The sequence below is a fragment of the Pollicipes pollicipes genome, unplaced genomic scaffold (genome assembly GCF_011947565.3).
Source record: "Pollicipes pollicipes isolate AB1234 unplaced genomic scaffold, Ppol_2.1 Scaffold_6686;HRSCAF=7923_pilon_pilon_pilon, whole genome shotgun sequence".
NCBI classification, from domain to species: Eukaryota; Metazoa; Arthropoda; class Thecostraca; order Pollicipedomorpha; family Pollicipedidae; genus Pollicipes; species Pollicipes pollicipes.
The window spans coordinates 10,510,911-10,533,647 of record NW_023596921.1 but is presented as its reverse complement, the minus strand read 5'-3'; the positions used below and the strand labels follow the sequence as shown (position 1 = coordinate 10,533,647).

At 50.7% G+C, this 22,737-nt stretch overlaps 3 protein-coding genes and 1 long non-coding RNA gene across 4 annotated transcripts; 3 read left to right on the top strand and 1 right to left on the bottom strand.

The window, feature by feature from the left end:
* Positions 1-1,143: 1,143 nt before the first annotated feature.
* On the bottom strand, positions 1,144-7,856 carry LOC119108619 (E3 ubiquitin-protein ligase RNF170). The gene is made up of 4 exons (XM_037232218.1): positions 7,555-7,856; positions 5,809-6,014; positions 1,784-1,879; positions 1,144-1,612 (listed from the first exon to the last, which is right to left on the bottom strand). Exons 1-4 carry the CDS (start codon positions 7,559-7,561, stop codon positions 1,349-1,351), a joined length of 573 nt encoding a protein of 190 aa, XP_037088113.1. The 5' UTR covers positions 7,562-7,856; the 3' UTR covers positions 1,144-1,348.
* Positions 7,857-8,059: 203 nt separating this feature from the next.
* Positions 8,060-11,001, top strand: LOC119107450 (SET and MYND domain-containing protein 4). The gene is made up of 5 exons (XM_037230893.1): positions 8,060-8,116; positions 8,489-8,592; positions 9,661-9,877; positions 10,170-10,343; positions 10,990-11,001. The coding sequence occupies exons 1-5, from the start codon at positions 8,111-8,113 to the stop codon at positions 10,999-11,001; spliced, it is 513 nt and encodes a 170-aa protein (XP_037086788.1). The 5' UTR covers positions 8,060-8,110.
* A 43-nt stretch (positions 11,002-11,044) lies between these two features.
* LOC119108711 (uncharacterized) lies at positions 11,045-12,094 on the top strand. The gene is made up of 3 exons (XR_005095339.1): positions 11,045-11,143; positions 11,588-11,743; positions 11,998-12,094. It is a non-coding gene; the product is annotated as an uncharacterized LOC119108711 (long non-coding RNA).
* A 190-nt stretch (positions 12,095-12,284) lies between these two features.
* On the top strand, positions 12,285-22,457 carry LOC119108569 (SET and MYND domain-containing protein 4). Its single transcript, XM_037232161.1, has 8 exons — positions 12,285-12,439; positions 12,728-12,996; positions 13,630-13,703; positions 14,494-14,606; positions 16,792-16,948; positions 17,666-17,824; positions 18,152-18,308; positions 22,283-22,457. The coding sequence occupies exons 1-8, from the start codon at positions 12,332-12,334 to the stop codon at positions 22,431-22,433; spliced, it is 1,188 nt and encodes a 395-aa protein (XP_037088056.1). The 5' UTR covers positions 12,285-12,331; the 3' UTR covers positions 22,434-22,457.
* Positions 22,458-22,737: the final 280 nt, after the last annotated feature.

The following is a 22,737-nucleotide window of genomic DNA, read 5'->3' as shown; positions in this document are numbered from 1 at the left end:
AGGCTTGCGTAGCATCATGCCTAGGCTGGCAAAGCCTTCGACATGGCGACCCAACGGCTTAGAGGGCTGATCTAGTATATAACAGCAGGGTAGTTTTGGTGAGTGAACTTACCCTGGACCCATTCCCGCCCCAAAAGGTGAAATGTCGCTGGAGTCGGATCGGAGATTGACCAGAAAACATCATCTGTTGAAAGAAAAACAAGACCAGCAGGTCTTCCGCGCGTACATAATCCGAGCGTACGTTTTCCGTGCGCGTCTTCCTGCTGCAGGTCCTTTGAGGTTTTCCAAGAGTAGATTCATTCACAGCAGTAGGTTTTCGAGCGCAAGTCTTCCAAGCGTGGTTTCGAGACTAGGTCCTACGAGCGTTGGCCTTCCCAGCGTGGGTATTCCTGGAGAAGGCCTTCTGAGCGTAGGTCTCCCGAGTGAAAACATTGGAACAGCTCCCCCGGGCGAAGGCCTTGCTAGCATAGGCATGATGCTGGGCATGCCTCCCGAGAGTAGTTCTTCCGGTTCTCATCCACAATGCATGTATCAGCTGATTATTGTTATGTCTTTTGCTAAGTCGGTCATGTCTTCTTGCTTTGTTGATCATTGTTGTTGCTTCGTGGGGGGGGGGGGGGGGGGGGCGGTTGTGGAACACACGAAAGCTTTGTTTGCAGTCAAGCACGCGCGTAACATCCCGTTAAGATGAAAGAACGTTTGTGCACCCGGTACAGAACGTTTATATAATAGGGAGAAAGCATTGCGAGGTTTAATGTACACAAAAGTCTGCCCCTCGTCCCTCAACTGTTTGTCGGAGTCAGTACTAGTAGTAGAGGAGCTCTTTCAGCTCCACCTCACGCATGACCGTACAACTTTATTTTCAGTGTCATTCTTATCCAAAGGCGTCGCGGGGCTGCACAGAAACGGCGTTTGGCTGCACCAACGACAACACGGCTTTTCAAATGGGCTTCTAAGCACGCCATGAACAAGCAACGAGAAACTGCACCCTTGCCACACAATCATGGTCAGTACCTGTATTGCTACTTTAGAAACACGAGCATTACAGACGCTTATCAATGAGCAGACAACACCATACATTGCAATGAAAGTTACAAAATATCAAGGAATGAACAGGAAATGCGGGGCAATGAGTAATCCACATAGCATTCGTTACATTGGCCAGCCTCCCATCCCCACACGGGACTAAGATATGTAGCTCACAACACACGTGTAATCCCGGCGCCTGTTACAGCAGTGACATCACGCCGTTAAGTTGCCATGAAGTGCCGGATATCAGATGATGTATATCCCGGTACTTCCTTGCTGCAACGTAGTGCAGGGACATCTAAATATGAGGCACACCGTTTCAGTCACGCTCAGCCACGTAGTGTCGGTATATCATAGTGACGTAAAGGACGACTAGAACTGCAATAAAAATGTCATCGAAGAGGCCTAGCATGCCGAAGAACGCTTCGGGGACAATGTCCAGCGGCGACAGGAGGTACATGACTGCCGTGACGAAGCAGGCGACGACGCGGACCCGGAACATCAGCAGCAGGCCTCCCTCGCTGAAGAACTCCAGGCAGAGGTGGCGTAGCAAGCACGGCACGTCCCGGATGTATTCTAGCCACTGAAACCAAAGTTAAGCGTGGAGGCACGCCTTTTTCTACACGTACAAAATGACGCCGTATGTTGTTGCTCGAACCGCAACAAGTTTCTCACATCCTCAACAGACCACAAAAATGTAATCAGCCTGTTGTGTGGCTTTCTGCACTTATGAACAGCATATCGCTGGTCCTACCTCGCGTGGCTGACCGGAAAAGCGTCGATTGTAGGCGGCGACATTATGGCGTGCCGTCAAGCGAGCCTCTGCGCTCTCCAGCTCGGCGCAGTTCAGCTCGGCGTCGGTGAAACAGGCAAACAGCATGATCACCTACCGCAGGATCGGTTCTTTTGTGCCAGGGAAAGACGAGAGGTAGAGGTGGAGGAAACGAAGACGGAGGGAGAGGAGGGATGGAGGGAAAAGAATAGGTATATTGTATACTCAAGCGCAGTATTTTTAATATCAACTGTTCGTAATTTCGCAAAGAAACTTTAACAAACGCCCGGGTGGAGTAGCGTGGGTCAATTTGACCCCCGAAGGTTTTTTCCGGGACGTTTTCCGAGCGCAACGCCGTAGTCGTACCAAATTTTGCAAAGCTGCAGGAAATTGCATAGCGGATCGTTTGGTATAAACAATTTAGATCTACCTTGTAGGGTCGTTGCCCTATGACAGGTCAAAGTTAGGTCATGGATTCAGCGAAAACGATTTTTAGGAAAAATTTTCAAGCTGATGCAGCAGCGGAATGTCAGATGGAGCTATACCTTTCTGAAATAGCTTCTCAGGGCGATTTAACGATTCAATGATAAAATTGCAATGACCTAGGGTCAGGTATGTAGACCTAGGTTAAAACTCTGGAACAGGCTTCTGAAAGGTCAGGTAAGGTCACTGACCTAAAATGACCCCCGTTCAGCATTTTTTTAGCAACACACTGCCTAGCGTAACATTTGACGTTTATTAAAATGCAAAGCTCTATGCAGCCTTGTATAAATTTGTGTCGCTATGACTTGCAAAAGGTCAAACAAGATCACTGACCTTGAATGAGCACCCGCGCCTTTTTTGTTAGAACAAGCATCTCGGTTCTGGGGCACTTTGGACAGCAATCTTGAATTTGGCCTTATTCGCTCTGATTTGACCCGACGGTCATGACCCAAGAACCTCATTTTTTACAAAAGTGAGGACACGTACAGGTCAACACACACACAACACAACACAAATGTCGACGCAACACAACACAGGTCAACAACACAACACAATAACAACAACACAACACACAACAACACACACAACACGCCTTGTAAACTGAATGTATCTAGCTCTCTCAGATTCTAAGATCTCAGGGAGGGTCAAATCGACCCCCGCGAGCGAAGGGTATGCAACCGACCACCCGGCACGTGTTAAAGAATGAAAACACTGAAACCCGATGTAAATTATATCACATACTGAGGTTCTATAACTTTTTAAGAGCCTTGGCTTCATTTAACCGGGATCTGAACTTGAACAAAAAAGCTCGTGATAAACATTGGCCCTTTTCCCGCTAACATTTATTGCACTGGTACCTGATTTGGTCCCGCCGCGTTCCCCACGCGCCTAAATTTGAAAAGCCCAGAGAACATGAAAGATAGGAATGAAACTCGTTGTCTTCCGCCCGGGAAACATTACTCTGCAATCGTTTCCTTTCGTCATCTTGTACCACTTTGTCATTTTACGCTCGGGTTTTCTCATAGCAAGAAATCATAGCGTGCGCGAACGTCAACGTGCGCTCGGGTGGGGGTCAAACTGACCCCCAAAGGATTTTCCAGAGCAATTTTCAAACGGCCTGGCGTAGCATTCAACCGGCTTCCTGGGCGCATGTTAAAGGGAGTGTTCCACATTTATATGGGGCTTTGAACTGAAATAGACATTTTGAAGACCTTTCGGGGCTGATCACAATCATGCCCTTCTTACGACATAAGTCCTAGTTTCTGAACTACACGCCCACAAAAATGGTGAAATGTATATCGGGGAGAGTATTTCAAAGTGACTTTGGTATTCATGTCATGATAACGTTATTCAAATCCTGCCACCCCATAAGCCATGCAGGGATCAAGACGAACAAATGATGTCGAGGCGTTCATATCTTGCGTTCGTGAGCGCGATTTTCAGATATAACAGCCGTCAATTGGCCCTCAGTCGATGATGTGCAAAACGCGATAATGTAATCAAACCACGACGCATTGAGGAGCTTATTTAGTACACAGAGCATTGTGCCGTCAAGAACAGTTTTTCCACTTAATAAGTATACCACGAGGTAGAAGTAAGCTTATTTCATCATATCTGATGCTCGCTTTAATGCCTTCAAACGTCAAGCATCCCCTTTAAATGACATAGGTACACGATAATATGAAGCAAAGGCGTCTCCGGATTCAAACGCTATGGCTATTTGGATAGCCCTGACGACATGCCATGGCCCTGCTCATGCTTTTTCCCGAATTTGTTTCGCGCATTTCAGGTTTGGTGCCCGATTATATCTCTGTCCAAAAATGTTTGTGTGAAAAGGGCTTTTTCGAAGGTCTTCATAGGAAGAAGTAAACTGCGTGTATGTTGTCAAATTCAATGAAGCATATATTCACACACACACACATACACACACAACACACACACACACACACACACACACACACACACACACACACCACACACACAACACACACACACACACACACACACACACACACACCCACACACACCACACACCACACACACACACACACGCACGCACGCACGCACGCACGCACGCACGCACGCACGCACGCACGCACGCACGCACGCACGCACGCACGCACGCACACATTGTATATATATATATTATATATATATATATATATATATATATATATATATACATGCACACCTTTAAATGTATATATGTTGGGAATCTGCGTCCATCGCTACCAACAATTGGGAAATCAGGTAGTGTTCTCTTTATAATAGCTTTGGTTCCCTGCCTGAGGGTCATTAACCACTGATGGACTGGCAATCAATGTCACGAAATTGTCCAGTAGTTAATGAGTTTTTTTCATTTCTAACACTCTATTGGCTGACTACGTTGGTAATATGATGATATGGTATGTATGCCGATATGATAATCTTGCTACCTGATCCAGCTCATAAGATCTGAGAAAAGTTGTGCAGGATGAATTCAGCGAAAACGGACCCCTCTAAGACCGTGCGTCCTAAAGGGATGTTCGGCGTTTGAAGAGATTGAAGCTAGCATCAGATATGATGAAATAAGCGCAACTATTGGCATGCTTTAACCGGAGATGTTTGCTCAAGACAACGCAATTCCTCTGTTTAATAAACATGCTCCTCAATACGTCACTGTTCGATTACGTCATCGTACCTTGCACAACATTGATTGAGAGCCACTGTGCGGCCGTTATATCTGGAAATCGTGCTCACGAACACCAGATATGAGCAACTGAACAATATTATTTTCTAGGCCTTGGTCGCTACATCGCTAGAATGCTGCGGCAGGATTTCAATGACGTTATTATGGCGTTACGGATGCCTGGATGATCTTGAAATAGTCTGGACATCCTCAAGGGCGCGTAGTTCAGAAACTGGAAAAGCCTAGGTCTTACGAAGGGCAGGGCTGTGAACTGCACCGAGCGATCTTCAAGATGGCTAGTCCAGTTCAAAACCTTACACAAATGTAGAACATTCCCTTTAAATCCAAACATTCCACTCCCTATTAGGACTCACTGACGCCTGACAGCGGTGGAGTTAAGTGGCGAAAACTTTGCGTAAATACTGATACACCAGACGGGGGTTGTGATCCGAATTACATTCAAATTCATCGTGGTGAGGAAAAAGCTGCGCTGCATCCTAATGAGGGGGAGGGGGGACGAAAGTCCCATGCGTGGCTTTGGCCGCTCACAGAAAAGCTTATTGGAGAACAATGCATAAATCGTCAACATGCCATAGCGGCACAGAAGTGAATCCGGATGCGCTGCATGATCTTCAAGATGGCAATTTCGGTCCAAAGCCCTTCACAAATGTGGATTACCCCCTTTAATACTGCACGGTACACCACTGATTTCAGTCTCAAATTCCAATAAAATACAATAGGCTGCAAAATTTACTATATTTAGGTAAACATGCACTCGTCAGTGAGTTTGGGCAACCGAAGCACGGATGGGGGATTGATTATCGTCATTGTGCCGGAGAAACACGAAAGGGCTCACCTGTTGACGACATACAGGGCATTTCATTGGATTAAGCGGACTGCCATGGCCATAGTACGCGAAAAAGCAGTCGGCACAGAACAGGTGTGCACAGTTTGTTTCCACAACATGGCTAAGTCCGGCCAGACATATCGGGCAGGCTGAATCAGCGCTGTTGGCACTGGGCCACCGCCGTTGGCTGTCGGCGGACACGATTCTGTTGTTCCCTGCAAAAAGATATGAGACAAATCATCATCATCACCGTTATATACGTGCATGTCATTCGCCAAGCGGCCTTTCAGGTTAAGTATAACGTTACATGGGTACATCGCAGATCCACGGGTAAAGAACTAAACATCATAGCTTTGGCGACAGTGTACCGATACTTAATTCGAAATATGTAATGCAGAAATATGCAGCGCCATAGTCTGAGCCATAAAAAACATTACAGAATTAGAAGCATATTACGTGAACAGCACACCACATATTTAAGCGATAATGGGGTATGCCAGCCAGGAGACAATTTCTCCGGCACACCTCTGCATTCTACATCATCCGCTCACGCATCCGCACACAATTAGTTTAATCACAGACATGAACAAAGCGGCAAACATTTTTGTGGCTATCAATTAAAAGGTGTTCTCAGACGTAAGCAATCCAACCACTGGGAATAACCAGTAAGCACTTACCAATGTCTTAAAGTCCCAATGTGTAGTTATATGGCTTTGCAATAAAAACACTCGTTTCCATTTAAACCATGCTGAGCTTATCAGCACATAATTTCAATACCAGCTGACAATTTTGAAGTTATTGTGAGCGGCATAGATATAAAACTAGTCAGAACCAGCCATACCACTTGAACGAATCAGTATAAACTATTAAACTCACAAGATAGCACACGGGATTAACTAGAAGCTTAGTTTGCTGCCTGATGCAAGCAGTCTGAATTAATTTGGTTCACATGAAATTGAATCAAGGACTAGCCTGTTCCTTTATGACAATCTGGTACCAGAACCTACTCAAAGTTTGGCTATTTAAGGGGATGTTCCACATTCGAAGATATTGAAGAAAGCACCAGATGTTATGAAATAAGCCCACAGGTGACTACTAGTGTACTTTTGAATTGAAAGGATAGCTCTAGACAACACCATTTCTCTGTTTGGTAGATATCCTCATCGCCATTGCTTGATAACGTCATCGCACCATACACCACATCAACAGGCCAATTATTGAGAGCCAATTGACAGCCGTTGCATCTGGAAATCGTGCCGCAGAACGCCAGTTACAAACGACTCGACAATGATATTTTTTACCTTACTCGCCACATGGCTAATGGAAGGGCGAGATCTAAATAACGTTTTAAGGTGTTATGGGTGCCTGAGTGACCTTGAAATGGTCTCCCCGAAAGTTTACACGTCCTTCCGAGCGTGTAGTTCGGAGACTGGACATGCTTATGTCTTAAGAAGGACGGAGCTGTTAACTGCATCGAATGATCTTCAAGATAGCCGTTTTAGTTTATAACCCCATACCAATGTGGAACAATCCTTTAAGTGCTCTATAACATGCATTTATTGGTGGTTCATACGGTGCCAAGAGGCTCATGACCGAGAAGAGATGTGGTAATTATTGTGGGTCTACTTTTTCATGTAGCTCCTTATCCATAACGCGCAGCCTTGTAATAAATGCGGGATGCATTATACTAGCCCAGTGAAGCCGTTTGGAGTTAAAGCAAATTACAACTTGTCTGCTTGTTGCATAGTAACTTACGTGGCATGGCATCTGATGACGGTTGTACACATTTGTATTTGTTCAGTCACTTTCATAGCGGTCCGCACCACGGGCATCAGGGATATTATTAAGCAAGGAAGGCCATTGCTGTTCCTGGCTTGCACTACACCCATAAATACATCTATCGAAGATTTAGTCGCACTTGACTGTTTCAGTGCCAAATCCAGCCCTGGGTCACATTTAAATCTAACTAATCACCGTGTGCTGGTAATCATCGCTTTTTGGGGGGGGAGAATGCATTTTTCAATTATCATAGCCGGTGCAAGAGCAACGTAATCAGGTTTTGGTTGTGGAGCTTTCATCAAGTTTGGCAGACCCGCGTCCTGTTTATGCTGCTTGAGTAATGCAACCATATTCCTACCATTCAAAGTTTTTCGGCCTATAGGTAAAAACCTTCCTAAATAGCAAGTACTATTAACAATTACAAATATGGCACGTATGCGTCAAAAATGCACCTCAGAGATGAACAATGTATGTGTATATGTGACGTCGATCAACACTGCTGTTGTAGCCACAGTTATTAGCTGCGGAGTTAATGCAGGTGAAGTTGAGGTCTTGTGCTCCGGACGCGCACAGCCTAGAATACTTCACCTTTATGTTTCATTCGTGCTAATACTGTTATGTGTAAGGGTGCGGGCTAAATGCTGCTTAACAAGTTTTGTTATTTGTAACTTCTCACTTTAATTGGACGTGCCTTTTTGAATTCAGGCTCAACCACCTGAAATCGGCTGTACGGCCAGCTGCTATGTTGCTTCTGAAGGGTATTGACTATATCATATGCTGCATACTGCACTTGTTGCATGTCTTGGAATGCTGCATATCTTGCATTTAACTGATTTTTTCATTTTTTGGCCAAACATGCAAGTTGAAACTTGCAAATTCATTGTGGTATGAGCATGTCTGATCTTTTCAGGCATTGGGTGAAGGTCTAACATTGGATGTGGACAGAATTATGCTCCTGCAAGTTATTGCAGAAGAGGGCCATGTGGCAAGATTCTTTGAAGACACAAATTTAAGGTAATGTCAATATTAATGGTCTGAGTCAAGTAGTGTTTGTCAAGTGCAATTAGTTGCGATGGGATTAGATGTTAAACATTTCTCTTTGGCCTAGACCTATCCAGAGTGCTGGGACATGTTAATAGAATGTCTTATAGCATTTTAACTTTACCTATAAGCATGCAACTAATTGTTATCTGATAAAATGTTACTGCAATAATAACACCACCAGGTGGTGGCTGTATTGCACTGCACTGTGCTTGCATTGGGGCCAAACAATTGAATATTATTATGTTTCAAAGCTGAGACTCCAAACAGAAAGAGATGCCCTGTTTGGGACAAGACAGTATGATGCAAATTTCTAAATATTCGACTATAAACAATAGTTTGGTCAGCCACCCTCTTGGCTAGTAGCAGTTTTAGGACTTCCATGCTCTAATTCCATCATATTTGCTTATCTATTTCCTCGGCATGATGTCAGGGGACAGAGCCCATCACAGCATGCTAATTTTAGTTTCCTTGAATATTATCTCTCCAAAATGCAGTCTGTCAGCTGCATCCAGCTTAAATGATGGAATATTGTTGCTTTTACCTTTCTCTGCCTCTAGAAGTATTGATTGAAAGGCTGCTTTCCTAAAGTTGCACTACTCACATGTGACACATGTAGGGTTCATGTAGCAAAACTATGCAGACTTGTCATATCATAAGGAAACAACTTGTGATGACAAGAAAGGTACTAACTAAATCAGAAGGGGATCTGATCATTACATTAATATTTAAGTCAACATGTTGCTTTGACCAGCCAAGTGCCCTTACTACTGGCTTGGGTGAATGTGAACAAGCTACACTGAGTGATTGCCATCAGTTAATGTATGATGATTAAAATGCATTTGAAATGACCCATGTACTCCAAGAAGATCATGAGTTTAGATGATGTTGGTTATGTATGTTTTGCTGCTTATTGCTTCATCATATGCTGCAAATTTCAGTACTGTGACAGCAGTAATCTGCTTTACTTCAATGTGTGTTCAAAGCTGGGTGCATGAGCCATCAGTTGATGTACTCCACCCATAATCTGTACCATTTCAGACGCAAGCTCAGTGCTCTTCAGTCTGCACCCCAGCTCAAAGATGACGCTTTGGCAAAGTCTCAACGTGAGAGCGGGAACAAAAGCTTCCGCGCCGGCCGCTTCTGCGAGGCGCTGCGTCAGTACGGGGAGTGTGTGATGGGAGCTGCCAGTGCGGAGACGCTGAGCTGCGGCTTTGCAAACAGATCGGCCGCGCTCTTCCACCTGGAGCAGTTTGAGGTATGGCCTGTCTGTGTGATAATAGTTTGTTGGGACAAAATCACTTTCGAGTTTTCGGTTGATAATATGGGATTCATTGAAGTTTTGCGTTAGTGGATGCATTCAATTTTTTGCTTCGTTTTTTTTTTTACTCGCCGGCCTGTGACTGCAATAGTTTTTCTTATTTTCAACGCCAGGAAATGGCCCATAACGTTGTTAAAGTAAAGGTGGCTGGGCCCACTGGGATAATCATCTAAGGGGCGACTTTTTGACTCATAAGCTCAAAGTCCATCTAGACATTACTCTATTTCAGGACAGCCTGCGTGACATGGAGAGCGCGTTAGCGGCCGGCTACGCGTCTGAGCGGCACCACAAGCTGCACGTGCGCCGCGCGCGCTGCCACCTGGCTCTGGGCCGGCCTGACAGCGCCCGCTCGGCGCTGGTGCAGTACAGGGCAGCCGTCCACGATCTGCACCTGGGAGACACTGTGAGAGGTCAGTGACCTCGCCCTGGTCAGTGCCACGGACGGCCGTAGACGGTCTGTACCTGGGAGACACAGCTGGAGGGCGGTGACCCCTCCCCAGTCAGAACAGGGTGGCTGCGGATGATCCGGGGTTCAGAGGCGCTGTCAGAGAGGTCTGCTCAAATAAGCCGCCAGTCGGAGGTGCCTTATGCAAGACGATTTCGTATGGGTTTTGGGACATGGCTGGCGCGGCCTTCGGCTCTTGGCTAGAGCTCAGTATTCTGACTTACGGGATTCGGATAAATTAAAATCTTTTCAATCCTCGAATCCCAAAACCAGGATTAGAACGCTAAGAATCAGGATTCCAGTCCTAAAAACTGCGCGGAGTTCTGATAGCCATCGTTTACATATGAAATTGCACGCTCGAAGTAAGATGCGATTTCACTTAAGATCAAGCAAATGCAACATGTATGTTTTTGCCCTGTTTCGAACTTGCACGCCGTTCCCATTTTAGTATTGCTGATTGAATAATCGGTCGGGCAATCATTCTTGTGTGGTGTATTGACATGTACGCAGCGTTGATCTTTTGTGGTGGTACATGCTCTCGTTATTACAATGCATTAGGTTATGCGTCCTGTGCATTGGTTTAAACCTGTCCAAATGCCGCCAGGGAAGATTCTGAGCGAGGCGGACGCCTTGGAGGCGGCCATCTGCCGGACGGCGGCCGCGGAGCCGCATCCCGAGGACCCGGACGAGCCGCCCGGCCGGCCGGCGGTGGCCGCCAACGCGTCGCTGTCGGGCGCCGATGACTGCGTCGAGCTGAGGTGTGCTGGGACCGTCCCCGTCAGACTGTGTGGGAGTCGGGGCCGGTCAGGTGGCGCTAGTGTGAGTCACAGTGAGATGCAACTGCGGTAAACTTTGGTTCTTGTCTGTTTTTGTTTGCCTGCGTCCAGGAGGCTGCGTACCAGTCTCAGTTTCAGGTGGGTAACAAAATACTGCAAAACCTAGCATATCAGAGCCTCTCCAGAAAGGCTTCATCACTACTCAGCTGGTACGCGGCGCAGACGACTGTTGAATGAGCGTCATCATGGGCTCTGTGATGCGTTTATTCAACCTTATCCTGCCGTCATGCGTCAAGATGCCGTCAAGTGTCGATGTTTCGACGGAACTGGGAGAGTGCACTTCGCGGTTCACCAAGTAGCACGTCGATTTGGACGTTGGCGCTTAAGTGGCATGGCTGCCCTTGACATTCGTCACCGTCGCTGCAGGCAGACCGAGAAGAAGGGCCGTCATATTGTGACGTCACGGATGGTTCCGAAGGGGTCCGTGCTGTTTGTGGAGGAGCCGTACATCTGTGTGTTATTGCCCACACGCCGTCTCGACCATTGCCACCACTGCATCAAGCAAACGCATGCCCTTGTACCGTGAGTATTCCGTCTGTCTTGTCTTGCTCACTTTTCGGGCTTAAATTCCATTTGCGCTCTAGCCATAGAGCAATGGGACACCTACTTGAGCTCGCGTCATGCCCGACTGGAGCCCCCTCCAGTCGGAGGTCATGAGTGGTTTGGTGCATATCGTTTTTGAGTATTTCTGCTCGGGCTGGTGGTTGCCGTGTCCTGGAAGCCTTTGTGCCCGGCATGGCTGTACGGCGGTCGCGAACTCTGCGCCCTGGCCGCAGGTGTTCCCGCTGTCGGGACGTGGGCTTCTGCAGCGCCGCCTGCCGGAGCGCCGCTGACGCCATCTACCACGCGGCCGAGTGCGGACACGCCAGCTTCCTGGAGGCGTTCGGCATCGGGCGGGCGGCGGTGCGCATGGCGCTGACGGCCGGCTGGCGCCGCCTGGCGCGGCTGCGGCGCCAGCTGCGCCAGGCGCCAGCCGCCGCGGAGCCGCCCGTCCGCGCTGCGAACGGCCGCCTCTCGGGCGACGGGCCCGAGCCGCCCCTCGAGGCTGCCGTGGGGGCGGTAACACTGAGTGAGGACGGGGCGGGCAGCGTGGCAGGGACGTGTGACGTGATGCGCTGCGGCTGCTCCCGACCGGACGGCGATCGGTACCTGGCGGTGTTTCACCTGATGCACCACCTGCGGGAGTGCGACGAAGAGAGCGCCTACCACTACTCGCGGGTAGGTACAGGGAGGGATCTGTGGCCGTTTTCGGGTATGCTTGTTGGTCCGTATCATATCTGGATGAGCAATTTGACCACGCAGTGCTCGCAGTACCTGGATTATTAAAGCAGATGAACGAAAGTGTATCGTTCCCAAATGTGTGTTGCTGGTGAGCGAGCAATCACAGTTGTCTCTTACTTCCTCCCCGCCTCAGTTTTGTCAGTTTCTTAATTTCGTACCCCCTTAGCCATACAAATGACTCTAAAAAGTCTTATTCTTCCTCGCTGTAATCCGAACTCCTCGCAGGCAGCCGCCACTCTGGCGGCATTCTTGGCCGAGAAGACGGCGTTTTTCGGCGAAGATAGTCCGCCATCACAGCTCGACATGTGTTGGACTGCCGCCATCCTGCTGCGCCACGTTCTCCAGCTGGTGTGTAACGCGCATGCGCCGACCAAGCTGATCCCGGTGCCGACCGAAGGCAGCGTGGCGCAGCTGAGCGAGGAGCGCATCGCCACGGCCATCTATCCGTCCGCCAGCTACATGAACCACGCCTGTGATCCGTCCATTATAAACAGGTGGGTGGCGGGGCGTGCTGAGGTGCTCTGCGTTTGTGCTCGAGCCCACAACGTGGTTATGCTGTTAGCATGGGGAAAGAAGCATTTCAGCTTGTTGGCACTTCTAGTTGACGCAATTGTGGCGTGAAGAAAAGACGCGTGCAGAAATCAGGTGAAGTTAAGACAGATGGATATTAAATTTTTACCATGCATTTCTGTCGGTGTTTCTCCAAGTACTTCGTGCACCATTCCGCACTGGTGCCTTGTTGTTGATTGGAGTTTTAGGGCGCGCCCACTACTGTAGTCGTTTTGCGCCCAACAACATGCGCATTGATGCCTTGCTGCATGGCCTCGTGAGCATATCTGTTTCATGCTGCCCGTAACGTTGTTGTTCTTATTTGCCTCATGCGCCATGTAAAAGTACATTCGCCGCCCCGACCACTTTGCCCTGTGACCGGTTGCCGTCGTCCCCGCCGGCAAAACGGAGGTGAACGGGAAATGTGCGTGTTGTGTGGACCACAGATACTCCTGTATACATATACAGATACAGATACAGATCTCCGTACTCCTGGCGCGCTGACGCTGAGTAATTTCATGCTGCCCTTGCTTGATGACGTCATCTCAGGATGGTCACTGGATGTCTCGACTGCGCAGTTTCTGGGAGCGCACCCTGATCGTACGGAACGTGAAGCCACTGCGGGCCGGCGAAGAAGTGTTCCATTGCTACGGTACGTAACACGCGGTCTGCTGAATTTTGAGCGGACTCGGCTGCAGATTGCTTATTCCTCTGCTCGTTACTCGTTGAATCCGTTCTGTAAGTCACTTGTTCAGTCAATGCATTTAGACGGCTTTGTGCATTAACAGTGGTGAACATCGTGGTATTCGTTTTGCACAATATGCATTGTATTTTCAAGGGACCTGTTCAAAGGGATGTGGTATACCAAAGAAGCTTTCTAAGATTATTTGTCCTGGAGTGGGCAGAACATAATGATTTCGAAATGTGTTTTCCAATTCAAGTGGAATCCCGCACATCGCAGTTATTATGGCCACTCGTGTTCAGCCGTAACGCTATGGACTACAACGCCGCCGTGATGGGAGCATCGCCACGCGGCTTTTTCCAATGAGGATGATCGTTACTATGAAAGGTTTACCAAACAATTGAGGTAAAAAAAAAAATGTTTGGCATAAAGAAAGTGCCTGTAAATCAAGGGAATGTGCCGCAAGTATTTATATCTTGATCTAAAAAATGTCCTATTGGATAACGCAGTCCTTTTTTAAACAGCATACTCTCAGTGTTGCGATCTAGCTCACCTTACTAACTCAAAGCATGCGTGTCTGCTCCGCCGATTCTGTGTTGTGAGGCTGAGCGTGACGCACTGGCGGCAGCTGTCACGTGGCCTCGTGACGCGTCACGTCACCCCGCGTACCCACTTAACATCTCCCGCCAGCCGGCGACTCCCCGACCGGGACGTGACGTGACGCCCGTGATGACGTGACGCCCGTGACGCCGTTCCGCAGGGCCGCACCACGCCCGCGCTCCGCCAGACGTCCGGCGCCGGGAGCTGCAGGAGCAGTACCACTTCACCTGCCCGTGCCGCCACTGCACGCGGCCAGAGCTGCGCAGACGGTTGGTGCGTCCGCGGCCGCCGCCTCGCTCGACCGGTCCGACTGACGGCCCGACGGTCGGGCTGACAGTCAGCTGACCCAGCTGTTGGTGCGACGTTTGTGCTGACAGGTGGTCAGACTGATATTGACTGATATTCCGACAGTTGGTCAGACTGATGTTCCGACTGTTGGTCGACGGATATTCCGACAGCTAGGATAGACTGATATTGCGTCAGTTGCCCGGACTGATATTCCAACAGTTGGTCAGACTGATATTCTGACGTTGGTCAGGCTGATATTCTGACTTTGGTCAGACTGATATTCCAACAGTTGGTCAAACTGATATGCCGACAGTCGGTCAGACTGATATTCCTACATTTGGTCAGGCTGATGTTCCGACAGTTGGTCTTAAAGATATTCAGACAGTTGGCCAGGCTGATATTCCGACAGTTGGTCCGACAGCTGACCGTACAGACCGTTTGATGGCCGTCCGGTAGTCCGTCCCACAGTCCGCAGGGCAAGCGGTCTGACATTAAGTGCACATGACTGTTGGCCAATCATTTACATGGCCCTCCGTTTCCTCTCTTTTTCCCAATGAGCGAGACATTTGGCTCAGCACATTGGCCCTACCACGCTACCTAACTCGAACAATGCAGTTTGTCGTGCATTTCCCCCGCTTTCTGGAGATAGACCGCACGCCCATGTAAGTGCGGGCGGTCGCGTGAACATTATCGGCGGTACCGTGTGGGCGTTGAACAGTCCCCCAGCCACCCTGCGATGACTCGGCCCATACTTATTGCAAAAGATCCGTCAATTTTTGACTTGTAAACAGTAATCTGTAGGCATGACCCGCCATCCATTTTGCTGTTGAACTTATCACGTGTACAAGATAGGTCTCCATTTTATGACGCGTGTCCAACGCCAAGTGATCTACCTGCCAGAACCTGAATTTTATCCCTGCTGGTAGCATCCTCGACGTTGAATACGGTATGCGTCGTCACCGCGCGACGCGGACAGCGCTGGCGCTGATGCGGTACAAATGACATTGGGGCCTTTGAAAATGTTACCATGAGAGGCTGACAAAGGATGCATCGTTTGTAGATTTCCCTCGTCCTTATCGATGTATATAAAGCTAAGCATATCGATGTACATAATGTATACATTGATTATCGATGTATATAAAGCTAAGTCGCAGTTATGTGGAAGTACCTTGAGGACGATTCGCTGGCATGGGACAGCTGGTCTGGTGGCCGCAGCGACCATTTAGGTGAACCACGAGGGAGGCATTTGTTATTTTGTTTGCCCCACGGATGCATCTGGCGCGTGACCGCGCACGGTAAGTTTCTGCGCGTCACGATGATGGCGGATCGGGAATGTCATGGTCATGTTGAACTGTACATACTTCTTGGTGCTTTTTGAGGCACACCGTCCAGTTGCATTCAGTTTATGAACAACCAGATAATAATATGAAAAAAACAAAAACAGGGTGAGTCAAAAGCAAGATAGATCTGCTTTTCATGGACTCGTACCGTGGACGCAGTGGTCATCAAAGCACGTTGCTTAGTTGGTTGGGCCACTTGCCTTCCATTCCACCAACCCGTGGCAGTAAGAGGCCAAACTCGTTTGAGTTGCTCGACATTTGCCCCCGCCTGGGAAGGCTTGCTGCCGGTGGTAGCGGCCGCGCTTAAGGTCAGGTGACGCCAGCTGACAGCATGCATCGCGTCAGGCTTTGCGGCACGTCAAGTTTTCGCCACAAATGCTGCCGGTGACCGGGAGTTTCAGGATCGGATTGGGGGGGGGGGGGGGGGTGATGGCTGACGCAACAAGCACTGCTGGCGTGGCCGCAGATCCCATAAAAAGGTACAACCAAAAGGTCAGACCGAATCATAACAAACGTGAAATTTACATGTTGTAAATGCTTACATCCGACGATGTGAGTAGCTGGGCCCTGCGATCATGCCTTTGTCCCCTATTGTACGTCTGATCCAGTGGACTGACCTCCGACAGACAGCGGGGGCTGCGACAGACGTAAACCAGACGGCAGTCCTGCGATCATGCCCGTGTCCCCTGTTGTACGTCTGGTCCAGTGGACTGACCTCCGACCTCCTCGCTGCGCTGCCTGGGCTGTGATGACGTCGCTCTGCCACCGGCAGAAGAAGCTGAGCTCGCTGCGCTGTCTGGACCGTGGTGACGTCACTCTGCTGTCGGCAGGAGGAGCTGAGCTCGCTGCGCTGCCTGGAATGTGGTGGCGTCACTCTGCCGTCGGCGGCGGGAGGTCAGCCGCGTCTCTGCGTCAGCTGCGGCTACTCGGCCCACTATGGGGCCCGGGAGGCCCGGCTGCAGCAGATCCAGGCAGAGGCGCTCGACGGTAAGCACGGACGCGTGCCGTGAGATGTTGCCTGTGTGTGGACGTTCAGGCAGCACGGTGCTGGATGGAGGCTGTGGAATATCCTGGTTGAGATTAGTTGGACAAGAGTCAACCGTTAGTTCATAGTCTCTGAGACAAAAAGCTAATGAAGACGTCTATTACTGCGGTGTAAAATATAGAAACAGGTTAAGATATTCAATTTTGGTTCGTCTTGGTAAGTTTAGTTTTGACGACAAATTTGTAAATTAAGCTTTACAAGGTCCAAGTGTGTTCACCGCTTAGTGTTGGGACACCGATCGTTTTGTTTAGTTGACATTACGTAGCGCGCGTGGTTTAGGCAGCAGAGCCAGCAGGTTGTACCTTTGTTTGGAATAGGTTCTTCATTGCAGTTTTGAGGACACATATTTTTACCTTATTCGAAACAAGAGAAAAAGTAACAGTAAATTAGTTCAGTCAATGCTCATAGGCCGTGGCACTCGTCTCCCAACGTCACAAAAAAACACCTGCAAATTCAAAAGTGCCTGGCTTATCGAATGTGACCGGGCACGTCAGGTGGTCTGCCGTGCGGCCTGGTGGACCTGCGTTCTGACCTCACGCCTGGCGTGTGGTGACCGCTGGCACCGATGTCTGCTGTGACCAGCGTGTGATACACGGCCCGAGGCGGCCCCGGCCGTGTGCTGGCTCGTCCGGCGTTCACCTCGTCTCCGATGTGTGCAGTGTGTGACGCGGCGGCCTCGGCCGGTTCTGCCGATCGAAGTCGTACTGCCCTGCGGCGGCTGGACGCCCTCCTGAGTGAGGCCCAGGGGCTGGCCAGCGCCACACACGAGGCGCTCCACGCCCTGCACGACCAGCGGGCCCGGCTCTGCACGCAGCTCGGTACGCCAGGAGCTCCGCCAGATGGCGCGGATGCCGACGCCTCGTACGCCTTTGTCTTTAGAGACCGCCGAAACGGCTAGGCTGTGCTCCCGCATGCTTGGTGCCTTTCTGCAACAAGTGCTTGGAGCCTTCCCTTATCTGGTTGGTGCTTGAGACAGAGAGAGAATAGGGTTGGTGCTCTGTGGGTATGTAGCCGCCTGTTCTGAGAAGAATGCTCAGCAGTAGCGCTCCCCGCCCCGCTCGGGCCCCATCGGGTTCCCGACCTCCGACAACCCCGTGCGATCTCACCGCCCCCCCCCCCCCCCCCCACTCCCCTCCTCTCCCCAGGAGAGCCGGACCGGGCGCTGGACAGTCTGCGTCGGAACGTGTCCAGCGTGGAGGCGCGGTACGGCACCGACAGTGTGGAGCTGGGTAACCTGCTGCTGACTGTCACCGACCTGCTGATGGCGGCCTGGCGGGTGGCCGACACCGGGACGGCGCGGAGGTGAGACCAGACACACCGGGAGGCACGGGAGGAAGCAGTGTGGAGAGGAGACTAAATACCCCGGAGAGGCACGGGAGACGATGCGGTGGTGAGACGAGACACGCCAGGGAGGCATGCGAGACGGCGCGGAGGTGAGACCAGGCACACCGGGGAGGCACAGGACACGGTGCGGTGATGAGACGAGACCCACCTGGGAGGCACGAGAGACTGTGTGGGGAGTAGGGAGACCAGACACCTCGGGGAGGTCCGGGAGACAGTACAGAGGTGAGACGAGACACACCGGGAGGCACGAAAGATAATATGGAGGGGAGACTTGACACCCCAGGAAGGCAAGGGAAACGGTGCCGAGGTGAGACGGGCATCCCGGGAAGCCCCCAGAGCGTCACAGACTCGCCGCGCAATTGAACGTGTCGACTGTGGTGACGAGGCAAAGTATCCGGCTTCACCAGGTGGTGGGGTTAGCGGGGTAGAATACCCGGCTTTACCGGGCGGGGGGGGGGGGGGAGGTTGACGGGCAGAGTACTCGGCTTCACCGGGCAGTGGGGTTGGCGAGGCAGAATACTCGGCTTCACCGGGCGGTGGGGTTGGCGAGGCAGGATAGCCGGGTTCGCCGGGCGGGGGAGAGGGGGAGTGTTGGCGAGGAAGAATAGCTGGCTTCACTGGGCGTCAGGGTGTGCGAGGCAAACATCCGACTTCACGGACAGTGGGGTTGGCGAGGCAGAATAAGCGCCTTCACCGGTCGTAAGGGTTGGCGAGGCAAAATAGTCGGCTTCCCCGGGCGTTGGGATGGTGACGCGGTCATCATACAGTTGTAGATCAAACTACACATCAGTCGCATCCAGATATTTTCATTTTTGCGGGTACCAATTATGCGGGAACCTCTCAGGTCCGACTCAGTTGATGGCAGATCATATAATTACAAGCGTGCAACACGAAAATTAGACCTACAATCACACCCGTACGCACAGAAGCACGCTAACCTGACATGCAGTTTAACCCATTATTTTACGACCATCTTGGTAAAGCAACCTCATTGGATAGCAGTTGGAGGAGGTGTTTGCAGAACACTTTCATTCTTTCTTCCAGAAGAAAATGCCTCGTTTTTGCATTATCATCTACGTTTTGCAGGAACTTGCAATGAACCATACACGTTGCCCTGTCCCTTGCGTGACGGCGCGCCTCAGCCTTAGCCTCGGCCTCAGCCTCAGCATCGGCCTCGGCCTCAACCTCATCCTCATCCTCATCCTCATCCTCATCCTCAGCCTCAGCCTCAGCCTCAGCCTCAGCCTCAGCCTCAGCCTCAGCCGCAGCCTCAGCCTCAGCCTCAGCCTCAGCCTCAGCCTCAGCCTCAGCCTCAGCCTCAGCCTCAGCCTCAGCCTCAGCCTCAGCCTCAGCCTCGGCCTCGCCACCGGCACCGGCACCGGCCTTACCCTCAGTCTCAGTCTCGGCCTCAGCCTCAGCCTCAGCCTCAGCCTCAGCGTCAGTTTTAGCATCAGTCGCAGCATAAGACGCGCTGAAGAAATTTGCCTATGGAGGACGCCCACCTGCTCTTGACCTTCGTTCGATTGCTGTAAGTTTTGTAATCAACATAGTTGTCCGCCTGTCAGGAGTCGACCATTTCCTACACGAGATGAAGTCCAGAGATTGCCAGGAGATGGCATGCGCCTGTCCTGAAGGGGCTGGCTGTCCGAGATCCTTCGCCTGCGGCACTGTCGGAAGGCTTGCGATGTCTCGCCTCTCTACGAAGGGAGGGGGGGGGGGGGGCTGCCTCGGCTGTGCGGTCTGGCCTCGCCGCCGTGACCTGTGAACTCTCGGAGTGTTAAAAATCTCATTATTTGCGGGGCAATTTCGTGACATTTATCGCCAGTCCACCAGCCGTTAATGACTCAGACAGGGAAGCAAAGCTATTGTTAAGAAGACACTATATGATTTCCCAATTATTGGCGGCATTGGGTGTCGGTGCCCAACTTATATGCATTTAGAGGTAAGTATATATATATATATATATATATATATATATATATATATATATATGTGTGTGTGTGTGTGTGTGTGTGTATATATCGGCCCAGTTGACCCCTGCCGGGGCAGTCTGATGAGGCCAGGCTTGTGACGGGTATGGCGAGGTCACTGCGTCACCCGCTACTGTGCACGCCCCGGAGGTGAACGCCGTCTGTCTCAATGACGGCGCGGTTAGCTCATGGTCATGGTTTTCCGTGGTGTCTGGATATTCTCACTGTCATGTCGGTCCGCCTGCGAGACTGAAATGTCACGGGGGTCTTGCCACCGTTGACATGGCAACATTGTGGAACACGTTGTATAGTATCTACGAGCATATGACGTCCGCCCGCGTGAAAACAATGATGCAGATGATGAGGCAAGCTAAAGAAGTCATACCATGGTATGCTTCATTCTGAAGAAAAATGTCTATTTTTGTAATTTACAACACCTTGACCACCACTTTCCGTGTAACATCCTGCCTGCTATTGGGCCTGATCTCGGGGCATGGCGGTGCGACGTTCCTTGCCGACTTGCGATGGTGTTGTTACGTTTAAGGGTTGTTTTTTTGTCAGCGCCTTTCACCTTTAGTTCACCTTTACAAAGTTTGCAATGCCTGACAGCTTGCATCATCGCTCGGTTAAATCGGCTGACTCACCTGTATGTGTCTGGGTCTGCCTGAACTCTGTACCGGGTTACAGCCAGGGCTGTTATTGACCAACGAGCGCGTAGTGTTTAACACATTGGTGAGAGAGAGAGAGAGAGAGAGAGAGAGAGAGAGAGAGAGAGAGAGGAGAGAGAGAGAGAGAGAGGAGAGAGAGAGAGAGGAGAGAGAGAGAGAGAGAGAGAGAGAGAGGAGAGAGAGAGAGAGAGAGAGAGAGAGAGAGAGAGAGAGAGAGAGAGAGAGAGAGAGAGAGAGAGAGAGAGAGAGAGAGAGAGAGAGAGAGAGAGAGAGAGGAGAGAGAGAGAGAGGAGATTGGTGGACTTGGACCGTTGCTTTACGAACGGGTTTGCCCCGGATGCTGGTTTGCTTTGCGGCGGCGTAGGAAAACTGCAGGAAATTTGAAAATGTTTTACCGAGCTTTGAGAAATCGACGTAGGAGTGTTCTCATGCGCTCAGAATGGTGCAAGCTGGCAATGCGAGTCTGTGGTGTGAATGACGCATTCCGAAAGTGCTTACACTATCATACGGTTCACTGGCTCATGACAGTGTACCGACAGTGCAGTGATTAAGCTGCGCGTCTGAGAAACCAAAGGGACGCGTTTCATGTGTTGAAGGCTTCTTATGCTGCGTTAACGACCTTGAATATTCCAGTGGGCACCGGTTAAATGACGTGGTAATGCCAAATAGCGATTGTCTTGACGGTACTCAGCAACTCGAGCGGTGCTCGTGCGCGCCTTAGTGTTGATGCATTGATGATTACTTCGAAAAGATGGTTGCTCTATTGGCCATCTTTGCTGTTCAGTACAGTATTCCTCATTTGCTATGAAATACGACTCTATGTCCACCCAGCACCTGCACCCTTGAGTTACACAACATTTGGTTGGCACGGTCCTTGACTGGCCAGTCACATGCCATCTATTCTTCAGGTATTCACATTCTATGAAATGTACTCCACTGAAAACACCTTTTTTAGGCTTAAAATCCCTGCGTTTCAACCCCGTATGTATAATGCAGACCAATCGGTGTAAGCAATGTTCTTGACGTCTCTTTTGCGATGTCAAATGACAGACTGCCTGGAATTCAGGACGAGGGCAGCCGCATTTCATCTGTCACAATGAAAAAGTTAACGTCAGTCTTGGGTCTAATCCCATCTCTACAATAGCCCACAGTACCGTTTGTCACTTCTCGTTGCACACATCCTTGTAGTTCAATAACCGCCACCTGCGTTGAATCAGGCGAACTCTTACGGATGAACACACCCCCGCTACGTACCGTGGCTGCGCGCTGCTCAACGCCCCGTTTTCCGTTGCAGCAACGCGTCGCGGGAGCTGCGGAAGACAGCCGAGCGTGGCCTGGCTATCTTCTCCATTCACTACGGCTCGTGGAGCGGGGCGTACCAGGACCTGCGGCGGAAGCTGCTGACGGTGTCCCTCGCCGCCGGCCCGCCGTCCCCCTCCCAGTGAGTCCACCCGAGGCGGCGGCGCTGCGGTGTACCTCGCCGCCGGCCCGCCGTCCCCCTCCCAGTGAGTCCACCCGAGGCGGCGGCGCTGCGGTGTACCTCGCCGCCGGCTCGCTGACCCCCTCCCAGTGAGTCCACCCGAGGCGGCGGCGCTGCGGTGTACCTCGCCGCCGACCTGCTGACCCCCTCCCAGTGAGTCCACCCGAGGCGGCGGCGCTGTGGTGTACCTCGCCGCCGGCCCGCCGTCCCCCTCCCAGTGAGTCCACCGTGAGGAGGCTTCGCGGCGGTGGACCCTCAGCCGTGCTGAA

What these genes read in the sequence shown, in the direction of transcription:
- LOC119107450 (XM_037230893.1), top strand. An exon ending in TTTGAAGACACAAATTTAAG is followed by an intron (nt 8,593 to 9,660) that starts GTAATGTCAATA and finishes GTACCATTTCAG; the next exon opens with ACGCAAGCTCAGTGCTCTTC. An exon ending in TCCACCTGGAGCAGTTTGAG is followed by an intron (nt 9,878 to 10,169) that starts GTATGGCCTGTC and finishes ACTCTATTTCAG; the next exon opens with GACAGCCTGCGTGACATGGA.
- LOC119108619 (XM_037232218.1), bottom strand. An exon ending in GCCCTGTATGTCGTCAACAG is followed by an intron (nt 1,880 to 5,808) that starts GTGAGCCCTTTC and finishes ACCGACGCCGAG; the next exon opens with CTGAACTGCGCCGAGCTGGA. An exon ending in TTTCCGGTCAGCCACGCGAG is followed by an intron (nt 1,613 to 1,783) that starts GTAGGACCAGCG and finishes CTTTGGTTTCAG; the next exon opens with TGGCTAGAATACATCCGGGA.
- LOC119108569 (XM_037232161.1), top strand. Translation starts at nt 12,332, where the DNA reads ATGCGCTGCGGCTGCTCCCGACCGGACGGCGATCGGTACCTGGCGGTG. An exon ending in CCGGCTCTGCACGCAGCTCG is followed by an intron (nt 17,825 to 18,151) that starts GTACGCCAGGAG and finishes TCCTCTCCCCAG; the next exon opens with GAGAGCCGGACCGGGCGCTG. An exon ending in GACACCGGGACGGCGCGGAG is followed by an intron (nt 18,309 to 22,282) that starts GTGAGACCAGAC and finishes TTTCCGTTGCAG; the next exon opens with CAACGCGTCGCGGGAGCTGC.